Source organism: Halichoerus grypus, chromosome 13 (assembly GCF_964656455.1).
Source record: "Halichoerus grypus chromosome 13, mHalGry1.hap1.1, whole genome shotgun sequence".
NCBI lineage: Eukaryota > Metazoa > Chordata > Mammalia > Carnivora > Phocidae > Halichoerus > Halichoerus grypus.
The window spans coordinates 39,973,027-39,984,417 of NC_135724.1; the positions used below are offsets into that span (position 1 = coordinate 39,973,027).

Sequence of the window (11,391 nt, forward strand, 5' to 3'; positions counted from 1 at the left end):
ATGTGAAGTGAGGAATGTGTTAACTAACCTCCTGGTGGTAATCTTTTTGCAGGATCTATGTTTATCAATCCTCATGTTTTACATTTAAACTTATATGATTTTTTTTTAAAAGATTTTATTTATTTATTTGACAGAGAGAGACACAGCGAGAGAGGGAACACAAGCAGGGGGAATGGGGGAGGGAGAAGCAGGCTTCCCGCCGAGCAGGGAGCCCGATGCGGAACTCGATCCCAGGATCCTGGGATCATGACCTGAGCGGAAGGCGGACGCCCAACGACTGAGCCACCCAGGCGCCCGAAACTTATATGATGTTATATGTCGATTATATCCCAATGAAGCTGGAGGGAAAAAAATGTTAATTATGTCAAAGAATACCTTCACAGCAACATCTAGAATGGTGTTTGACCAAAAACTGGGTATCGTAGCCTAACCAAGTTGACACATAAAGTTAATCATCATGGTGCTCCTCCTCTACTTTACCCATCCTATCTTTGGCCACATCCTTATTTCTGAGGTTATTGGGAAACTGATACAACATGATGAAGATCCTTTTAGTTTTAGGGAAGTAAGAGATGTGTGTGTTTCTGATGAGTGCGAAAGGCCATGAGTGGAATTAATTAAGATACTCTTATCTCTTGGGTATTTTTATGGGAAAGAGAGTAGGGCTGATGGGAGTCCACCAAGGTTGATATGTTAGAAGCACATATTATTGCTAATGTGGATTTTGGCAGGATTTTCTTATTAGCATTCACTGCTATTTCAAGGGTTTGGGTGAGCAGCTCCTCACGGTTGGAATTAATCAGGAACCCACGGACTACTGTGACAAATCTCTCTCTCTGCCTTTCAGGGCTTTCCAAAGCTCTCTGCATGGCTTTGGGCAAATTACTTAACCTTCTGTAGCTCAGCTTTCTTGTCCCAAAAAGACTTCTAAAACCTAGCATTCAGTGATTCTATAACTTGAACTTAGCCACCCAATGATCCCCCATGATTCTTCATCTCTCTGCTTGTGACGACCCAGTTCCCACCCTCCTCTTTGCAATTATCACACCCACTTCCATCAGGGTATCTCAGCTGATGTGGTTTTCTACAACTTAGATAACTATTCCTCTGTCTGTCACACTACTTTTCAAATACAACTTGTAATATCTTTCAAATATACAGTGCTTTTATAAATCAATACTGACTAAACAGACCCCCTGCATAATATGGTAAATGATGTGGACATGCAGTTCACAAGAGGTTTGAATGGCCAATGAGCACAAGACAATATGTTCAGCATCACTAAGGAAAAAAAAAATCTAAAGAAATATTAAGTGTAAATTTTGACTTTCAGAATGACATAGTTCACTGATTACAAACCCAGGATAAAATTTGGAAGAATACCATACATAAGAGGCTATATTAGTTTCCCAGGGATGTAAAGTGAGTGGCTTAAAATAACAGGAATTTGTTGTCTCACAGTTCTGGAGGTCAGAAGTCCGAAATCAAGGTGTCAGCTGGGCCACACTTCTTCCGAAACTTGTAGGGGAGAAGACTTCTGTCGATGGCAATCAATCCTTGGTGTCCTTGGCTTATGGCTGGTCGTCACTCCATTCTCTGCCTCTGTACTCTATTTCCAAATAAGGTCACATTCACAGGGCCTGGGTGTTAGGACTTCAACATATCTTTTTAAGGGGGCACAATTCAACCCATAACTGTGGCCGTGAAAGATACTAACACATAACAAAGAGCAGAGGAAGAAAGTATTATTTCAGTGGATGCAGCTGGGACAGAGGACCCTCAGGGACCAGACAACACACTCCGTTTTATGCCAAGATGCTACATAGCTTCTGGAAGATAGATGACATTCAGAAAGGAAGAAGGCTGAATGTTAAACTGGAAGTCAAATTGAGTTGATTTCATTGGGCAAGATTCAATTTGTTGATGCCAAGAAGAAATGAGGCAGGAACATTAAAAAGTTAAATTCAATTCAGAGATATATATATGACAGATTCATATTTTCAATCTGCTTGGGCTATAAAAATCCATAGCTATTTAACAGTGGCCAAATTGAAATGTAGCATTTTATTAACAGGCAGGTCAGTGACCAATACAATCATTTTAAGTATTAGATTGAATCTTACAAAATTGCCAATATTTGACCGTTTAATCTATAAAAATGGCAATTTGATGTGGATTAGCCTAATATACATAGAAAAAGGACTTGCTAATCTCATTAACAGAATTAGGGGCATTGATTTTACCACATGGATTTGGGGTAAAGCTTAATGAATGCATGTTAAAAAGTCCAAGCCTACAATCCACTTTCTTTAAATTTCTTCCTCCTTCTACCCAGCCAGCTAGAGCACGGCAAGATTTTAGATTTGAATTTGGTGGAAAACAGAATGGCTGCTTAGGGATGTTTAGGCCTAAACCTTGGGTCAGACCCAGGTTGTCCTGGGGAACCCTGGTTGGAGATTGTGCCCCAGAAGTAACTATCTCTGCCCCAGCCACATGGGGGACACCTGGTGACAAGTTTCCCAGCTTGGATCCATATTGTCTGGATGAATTTGCAGCTCTAGCAGGTGGCATCTAGAGCCTGCTTTCGCTCCAGTCTCCTTTCCCTCTGGTCCTAACCTTACTGTGGCAGAGATGGATCTTGACCAACACAGATTAGTGCTTTTCTCCAGAATGTGGTCATTCTGGGAAATGACTCCCAGCCAGGAACTAGATCGCTCGGTGTGTCTAAGTGAGACCATGTGACAAATTCTGGCCAGGGAAATGACAGTGAGAATCCTGTGTGTCACTGCAACATGGGGGGATGAAGACCATACTTTCTCTCTTCCTCCAGTCTACCGACTGGGTGTCCCTTGAAGCCACAAGATAAGCAAACCTGGGCCCTGAGTCACCATTTGGAGGAAAACCACCCTGGAGGTCAGCAGATGAAGAATTCCCTCATCGGACTTGGTGTGAGTGAGAAATAAACTGTGGTTTTGTGAAGTCCCGGAGATTGAGATTGTTATTATGACAGCACAACCTCGCCCACCTTACTACCTCCTACCCGTCAACATCCTCAACCTCCATCTATTCCCTCCACTTACCGCGTTGTTTCACCTTGTCTGGGCCTTGCAATCTCTGCTCTCTCGACCTGGAATAACCCCTCCCTTTCCTGGCTGGTAAACCGCCAAGATTCAGAAGTGAAATTTATTCGGTGTCCTTGTGTGACTTCTCCCGGCTGTTTGCTACGCCCTCTTTCCTCCCCTCGCTGAGCCTTGTACCCGAGCCTTGGTGAAATCACATTGACATCGTCATCTTCTCCAAAGTCTGTGAGCTCTTGAAATGCGGGCACTAGATCTCTTTCTTTATGTTCAGGGCACCTAAAATAGCACTTGGCATGTAGGGTTTCTCAGTACATGAATTTTGGATGAGTCTAAGTGAATTGGGGGTGTGAGGGTTCTCTGATTACATCTTCCAGTCAGTTGGCTGTGGGCTGCCGTTGGTCAGAACCGGATTGGAGAGCTTGAGTCACTGCAGGTCTGGCCCTGCACAGCTGGGCGCTGACCTCAAGATCATTTAAGCACTTAAAGGGAATGCACAGAATACAGAAGTGGGTCCTCAGAATTTGTCTTTTGCTATTCACCGAAGGTTAGAGGACACGAAAGCTTTTTCCTTTTCAGAATGTGTGTTTTTAATGGCTGCGGACCATGTCGACTACGTGCTTAGCTTGAAAGACATTGAGAACTGGGACTTCCCTCCAGAATTCAGCCAGAGACTTTTTTGAGTTCCTTTGCTTCTCTCTTAAATTCAATTTTTTTTTTTTTTTTTTGAGAGGACAACACGGGAATAAAAAAGCGAGTTCAAATGAAATGAGAAGTGCTTTAATAGGAATGTTTTATTGTCTCTGCCCGAGTTTCTAGCATAGCTTATAAAGTGAAAACACTGCTTTAATAAAAAAGGAATACTACTGGTTACACAAAATCCTGTCCTTTCTCCTTCAGATCCACCCAAGGAGGGGTCCCTCATTATTTGGGGTTGCTGACGAGGGCTGTGGTGGAGTAGGAATAGGGGCTGAGCAGGGCCGCAATGGTGTAGTGGCGGAAGCCAGAGTCGTTTGCTGTGAACACGACCTACGAGAGAGCACAGACAGGGTCCGTTTCTATCAGAGCCTAGAAATGTGAGTCACCGAGAGGGAGACTACTGGAAGTCCAGTGCCAAGTTAATTCATTTTATCTTATGGTTTCTTTTTCTGGAACAGATTGAACAAAAGGCAAAAATCCAAATATGCTGGTAAGACTCCATGGGAGACTGGTGCAACCCCTGGAACAAGATTTCTTTCCTACAGCCCTGTATAATCAGGTCTCTCTCTGTCTCTCTCTCTGTCTCTCTCTCATTTTTGTTTGTTTTTGCCAATTCACACTAAAAATCTGGGTGGCGCTAGCCTGACTGAGGGAAATCACAGAGAGCCTAAATGCTCTTGTCGATTTTCTTGGTAGAAAAAGGAAGTGGAGAGGTAGTAACTGGCATTCGGTGGCCTGAAGACCGGAGATCAGTGACTGCAATTCTTACCACACATCAGAGACCTGGAATTGTAGAGCTGGCAGGAATATTCTTCCCATTTTAGAGGTAAGTCATCCAGACCTCTGAGTTAGTATTTGGCCCAAGTTTATACAGGACGGAGCCAGGTTAGAAGTTAAGGCTTCTGTCTCCAAACCCAGAGGTTTTTCTCCCTCTATTCCTTTGCATTTTCTAACACGAAGAACAAGAATGTGTGTGTATGTGTAACAAGCAATGAAATATGGAGTAAAAGCAGTATCTTGTTCTAGTTACGATAGCAGAGTGTGGAAGGTCACGTGGGAATTCTGAAATAGACACATGGGTTGGAGCTCGTTTGAGCTTCCTAATTGGACAAATTATTGACCAAAGTGTTGTTCCAGTTAGTCATGTACTTCAGGCGGGTTTAGTAGAGCTTCTGAGGCTCAGGGCCTGCGATAGTCTAGGTGCCAGAGTGAGACAAGTAGGAGGAATTTGGTTCAGGAGAGAGATGGGGGATGGTGAGGAGGTTTTTAATTTTACTTATTTTGTATATAGGCCTTGGATTGAGCTTTGGACACATCCTGGGTAAATGTGTTTTTTTTCCTAATATGGCAAAAGGAAGCCTTGGTTGTTTGGGGACAGGAGAAAAAAAAATCTGATTGAACCATACTGAAAATAAAAATAGCATTGAGGGCAAGAGGAGGTAAGAATCACCTAAGAATCTCTGAAGGAGAAAAAGCATTCCTTAAAGGCCAAGTGTCTGGCATCACCCAGGAAAAGCTTCTTCCCTCTAACACTGACATTGGCCTCCAGCTCCCCTTGATTCTTCCTCAAAACTGTAAATGGCGTAATCGGTGCTCAAAATCCCATGAAGTGAAGAGGACTCCTAGTTCCACAGGCCATTTCCTAACTCTCTCTGTGAGTGTAACAGGGCCACCTGGGGCCCCGGGCGAGGGAGGAGGTGGCTGATGCGGAAGAACAGCATTTGTCTGGGGGTCTTGGTCAGAAGAGGTTGGCAGGGGAGGGACTCATGGCTGAACCCGTCAGCACCAACCACCGAGGGGAGGCCCCGGGACTCGCGCTTGCCTACCTGCTCTCTCTCACTCCCCGTATCCATTGGGCTGATGGTCCTACCTAGTATGCCTGACATCAGTCCCTCTCCTTCCACCCCCAGAGCAGGCGTGTGTTTTCACTTATGAATTGCTAGCATTTAGCAGAGTGTTGGACACATAGAAGGCTTTTATTTTCCAAATGTTGGCTGAATGAACACTTAGAAAGTGTAACAGACAAGGAAGCTAACATCTAATGACTAGGAGCAACGCATCGTGGACACTATGGCCGTGAATCTTCTCATTAGGCTGAGCCCAGGGCAGACAAGGGTTCCAAAGGGCCTGATCCTGTGTTCTAGGGTAGAGGCTGAGAGTCTAGGGGAGAATGTTTTGTGGTGGGCACCTCTAAACCCTGTACCATCTAAACTAGGCTCTTTGTCTTGCTGCCCCACTTAGGAGGAGCAGCCAAAGGCAAGCTTCTTGGTAGATGGGGAGCCCCAGAAGTCAGGCCCTTATGGTTTTCCTGGCAACACCATTGCCCCAAAGAACCATCTGATGTCAATTGAAGCAGAGAGGATGCTTCCCTTTCACGCTGAACTATTTTTGATGCGATTATTTGATCTTTAACTCTGACCAGAGTTCTGGATTCTCTTTCCATGACAGCCATCTGTTTTAAATGACTTAAGGAATTACAGAGAAGGAGGAGGCCCCAAGATAGGGCCTGTGGATCACTTGGAGGTTCCTACTACCTCATAAGCAAAACTTAGAGTGTGAACCAAGGGTTACAAAGGTGGCTTTATTATTATTGTTTTTAGCCTGACTTCTTACAGGAAGAAAGCTGAGGTACCCCTGAGGCTAAGCCCAGCCTGGGCCCTGTTGGTCATTATTTCTGCTCATCCCTTTACTAGACTTTGGGCGAGTTATTTCACTGCCCGGTGCCTCAAGTTCTTCCTCTGTAAAATGAGGATAATAATAACAACTCCAATGGGCTGTGGAGGAGGACTGAGTAGGTTAAATATAGAAAAGACAGCAGTCTGGCACGTGGTGTATGCTCGACCCATGTTATCTCTTGTGTTGCTGTTATTATCTTGAATTTGCTGTCTGTATATACATTACCCCAAAACACTTCTCCAGACCTCTGGGAGCCAGATGTGTTTTGGAATGAAGTGTTTTTTTGTTTTGTTCTTTTTTTTTTCCTTCAGATTTTAGAGAAGTAAAATGGCGCATCTATGTTTCATTACAGAGCAGCCTAGGTAGGGTCTGGAGGGCTGCTAGTCATCCAACATATTAACAGTTCTTCGGCAAGCAAATATTCCTAGTCAGGGGAACTAAAGAAGATAATTAGGAGCCTCATGTCAATTCAGGTCATGTTACTAAATGAGTTTCCACCAAACTTAGAAATAAACTTTGCTTTTCAGAGTTCTATAGCTTTCTGGCTGTAGAAATAGGAAAGGGAATCTGTGCCAGTTCGGTGCTTTCCTTACGACATTTCCATGGCATGTGACTGCAGACTGGGCATTGCCTGGGATCGACGACAGCAACAAAACAAAGAAGATACTAAAAAGCAACTCGAGTGTCTCTACGCTCTCACCTCTGCATATTCGTGGAACGGGGAAATGCCGAGTGACTTCCAGTACGACTTGGTGTCTAATTCCACCTTGTATACCCCTTCTACAAACTTCTCAGCAGTTGTGAGCCCATGGAGCTCTCCAAATTCACTGGTTTTCCTAGAAGGTAAAAGTTACAGGTTAAGTTAGACATTAGGGGAATGAATACCATGGCAAGGTGATACCACACACACACACACACTACACATGTGCAGTGTGTGTATGTGGGGGGAAATACATTTATATAAATATACATATTCAGGAAAAGGAGAAGGAAGGGAAGGTGAAATTCTAGTAACTGAAATTGACAGGAAATTTGTCAGAAAGATTTCAAAAAGCTTATTCTAGATTTTTCTTAGGAGAACAGAAGGTATAGGTATGTTTCAGCTCAAAAAGGGTCATTTCAATTCAGGGTTGGTGTTTGGGTGAAGGTTCGTAACTCCCCCTTGGACTTGGCCGTGGGCCTCTTGGACTCTGTGGTCCCCATCACACCGGGGTCTTACCCCTTTCCCTCCTGGCGTGAGGGTGTCTTTCAGAGTCCGTATCACTTGAACACACAGGGGGAACCCCAAAGTATAATAAGGCACCTGTACCTGAAATTATTTATATATTTAATCTCTTTGGTCACCCTTTGCTAACAACAAATACAAGGCAACTCCTTTTAAAAAAATAACGAGGCAACTTCTGTTTCTGTAGAGGTACCAGCTCCATTGCTAGAGTTAGAAATTGCCCTCCATTAGACCTCAAAAACTGACAGATAAAAATGGAAATTGTCTTTACTAACTCTGATCATTGCCTTTCCACCTTTCTTCTTTTCTAAGAAGAAAATATTTTATTTTTTTTTATTTATCTTGTCAGAAGAAAAAAAGATTCACATGAACATCTGAATATGTTTGGTGCTCATTCTATCTCTTGCTGAGAATATTCTCTTAAGTACTTTCCACATTGTGCTTGGCATTTTAGATAAACATAAATGAATTCACAAATAAAAACTCAATTGAAACCACACCAACGAAAACGGTCTTCCCGGTGATGGGTGACGAATCCCAGTGCGGTTCTTGGGATTCAGTTAAAACCCACAGAAATTTTCCGTCGTGGAGACAGAAGCACTTAGCAGTATCGTTTGGTGCTGAGGGTTTCTTGGCTGCTCATTCGTTCAGTGAGTTGGTTTAGGTTTACGAATGCGCATTTTCTTTGAAATTCTTGCTAAGGGAGGTGGGTAAACACTATGAAAATTGTGCAGTGCTCGAGGGAGGTGAAAAGTCACTGTCGTACCTGACGTTGGGTGATCGGTCCGTGGCTGTGCTTTGCTTATGTATCTTTCTTGTCTGTGTCCTTTTGTTACTGAGTGCACCAGCCTCCAGCCTGGCACGGAGTGGGTGTTCCACGAGTGCTGCTTAGACACAAGCACTGGGTTCTGGAGGATCCAGATAAACTAGACGCATGCCTTGTCAGGGCTGTCCCTCAATTCCTTTCCTTTCATTAATAAAGTAACACAAATTGTACATCTTGCCTAAAATTCCAAGCCAAGGACACTCAGCTTGAGTGTTTTGCAAGGGCACCGGGGAATCTGTGATACTCTTGAAATTGTATATACATATGGGTGTGTGTGTGTGTGTGTGTGTGTGTGTGTGTGTGTGGTTGTGTGATTTTTCTGGGCATGGAGAACATAGTTTTCCTTACCTTCTTAAAGTGGTCTGTGACCTGAGAAGGCAGTGGATCACTGCTGGCTCCTTCTTTTCCCTTTATGGCCTGTCCCTTCTGGGCACTCCCGGTGAAGCAAAGCAAGAGGAGGGCATCCTTCCCACGGCCTACTTGACCCCCACCTGCATTCTCAATCTACTCGAAGATTCTTCCGTGAATGGTGTGAGGCAATCTCTCTAACAAGTGGCGGGAGAATGAGCAGCTAGACCGAGGTCCCGGGTCTGGGCTTGTTGGGCAGCTTACCCGGAGGCGAAGGGCTCCCAGCTCTCGTCAGCAGCCTTTTTGAACACTTTCACGGCCACGTTGACAGCAGGGCTGCCTCGGACGGCGTCTAGGACCTTGACCATCAGAGGGCACTTGGATTCGCCAGTGCCCTGGGCATAGAGAAGGCCAGTGAGAGGTCAACAAAACTGGTAAGAGTGAAAGAATCTATTCTTTTTCTTATTTTAAGATTTTCTTTATTTATTTGAAAGAGAGAGAGCACGAGCAGGGGGAGCAGCAGGCAGAGGGAGAAGCAGGCTTCCTGCGGAGCAGGGAGCCCGATGCGGGGCTCGATCCCAGGGCCCTGGGATCATGACCTGAGCCAAAGGCAGACACTTTACCGACTGAGCCCCCCAGGCGCCCCTGAAAGGATCTATCCTTGATGGTGTTCGAAATCTGGAACAAGGCAAGACGTACACGCCAATTCCATTTCCAGCAATATAAGTGTTGAGAGGGAATGAGCTCCCCTTCTCAGTGTAGCCCGGACCCGATTGCTCCCAAAGCAAGGCTGGCTTCTGCCTCCGGACATGCTGCGATCGACCGGGGACGGGGCTAATGAGTTTTGAGGGAGAAAATCGGCCCTCTGAGAACAGTTGCTTTGTGAAGCCTCGCTATTGCAGTGGAATTACTGAAAAGACGTAATGTGCCACAGGCCCGAAGAGTTAGTGTCTCCCCGAGAGCACTTTAGTCGGCTGTTGCTGTAGTCATTCCCTCTTACGAGTCGTAAAATCACGTCAGCCCATCTCATGACCCATTTAATAGCATTAGTTAATTCTTCTAGAGGACTTAAGAATTTGGCATTTGACTAGAATGTTGTCCGCCAAGCCTTTCAAAAATTAATCAATAAAGACATTTTGATTAGCAGAAGGGAAATAAACCTTATAAAAGGATGCATTTCTGAAAACGTGATATTGGTCGCTTCGTGAATATCACGTCTTTATTTCTACCATCTATCTGGAAGGACATTGAGTGGAGGAACCAGGCCCCGTAACCCCCAGTGCACCAAAGCAATAGTGGGGCGCACCCAGGGTCCCAGCCCGGGGTCAGTGAGCTCTGCCGAACTCGACTCATTTTGAAGTTTGAATCAATGACATTTAAAAGTCGATGCGGGGTGCCCTTGTCCCAGGGACGAAAGGCGGCGGGCAGAGCTGAAAGAAGTCACTTCTACTTCGTCTAGTGGACCTAAGGGTCTGCATAAAAGGACTTGGCAGAATCAAACACTCACCGCAGGGCCGGCCTTAGACACAAGTACCAGTCCGGCGAGGCAAAGCAGGAGCAGGTGATGAGAAGCCATCCTGCCGAGAGCGCGAGGGCCTGCGTGGGGGCCGCCCTCCGCCTGGGGCTTTTATACTCACTTCTCCCAAGCCATGCTGCTGATCCCTGCCAACTGACTCCAAACCTGCTGATTCTGATTATTGACTTAGTCAACAAAGAGAGAATAAGTAACTCGCACAAATATGAACCTTGCCTAGAGAGATTAGAGTGTAGGAACATTAGCTCTATGAAATATTCTTATGCTTAACAGGTCACTGACCAGCTAAATCACCAAAACAAAACACACAAAACCAAACAAACATACTCTTCTCCCTGCTTGGCGGGAGGCAGCAACATTCTTGGGACTTTTTTTTTTTTTTCTCTCCCTTACAGATTTCTCTGCATGTTTTTTTTTTTTTTTTTTCCACTTTCTATACATTTTGTCTTTCGTTTTAGATGCTAGATGCAAGTTGTAATAATTTATTTCACACGGAATGATGTTTGGCCTCAGGGGGTTAAATACAGTGCATTAGAAAACATCCAGTGCCCTTGTTATATGTCCAGGAGTCAAGAGGAAAAACCCTTTGCAGTGTTTATATTTTAAAAAGCCTACATTTTAGCCAAACTAAGTCATCTGGAAGCTTTGCTTACTCAGCAATTTCTCCACTGGTTTTTGTGTTCTTCCCAGACTAGGTTCATCTCAACCCAAGAAATAATGATATATTTCAAACTGGCATTGAAAAGCCTGAAATACAGAGAACCAGATATTCTTTTTTAAAAATACTTATTTATTTATTTATTTTAGAGAGAGAGAACAGCATAAGTGGAAGGGGCAAAGGGAGAGAGAGAGAGAGAATCTCAAGTAGACTCCGCACTGAGCAAGGAGTCCAACACTGGGCTCGATCTCACGACCTTCAGATCATGACCTGAGCTGAAACCAAGAGTCAGTTGCTTCACTGACTGCGTCACCCAGGCACCCAGAGAACCAGATATTCTCACTGCTT

General features: G+C 44.5%; 1 protein-coding gene and 1 long non-coding RNA gene across 2 annotated transcripts; both read right to left on the reverse strand.

Moving 5' to 3' along the window:
* Positions 1–215: 215 nt before the first annotated feature.
* Positions 216–3,118, reverse strand: LOC144379780 (uncharacterized). Its single transcript, XR_013443158.1, has 3 exons — positions 3,081–3,118; positions 1,460–1,609; positions 216–338 (listed from the first exon to the last, which is right to left on the reverse strand). It is a non-coding gene; the product is annotated as an uncharacterized LOC144379780 (long non-coding RNA).
* Positions 3,119–3,853: 735 nt separating this feature from the next.
* Positions 3,854–10,498, reverse strand: TTR (transthyretin). Its single transcript, XM_036096697.2, has 4 exons — positions 10,359–10,498; positions 9,116–9,246; positions 7,153–7,288; positions 3,854–4,106 (listed from the first exon to the last, which is right to left on the reverse strand). The coding sequence occupies exons 1-4, from the start codon at positions 10,425–10,427 to the stop codon at positions 4,002–4,004; spliced, it is 441 nt and encodes a 146-aa protein (XP_035952590.1). The 5' UTR covers positions 10,428–10,498; the 3' UTR covers positions 3,854–4,001.
* Positions 10,499–11,391: the final 893 nt, after the last annotated feature.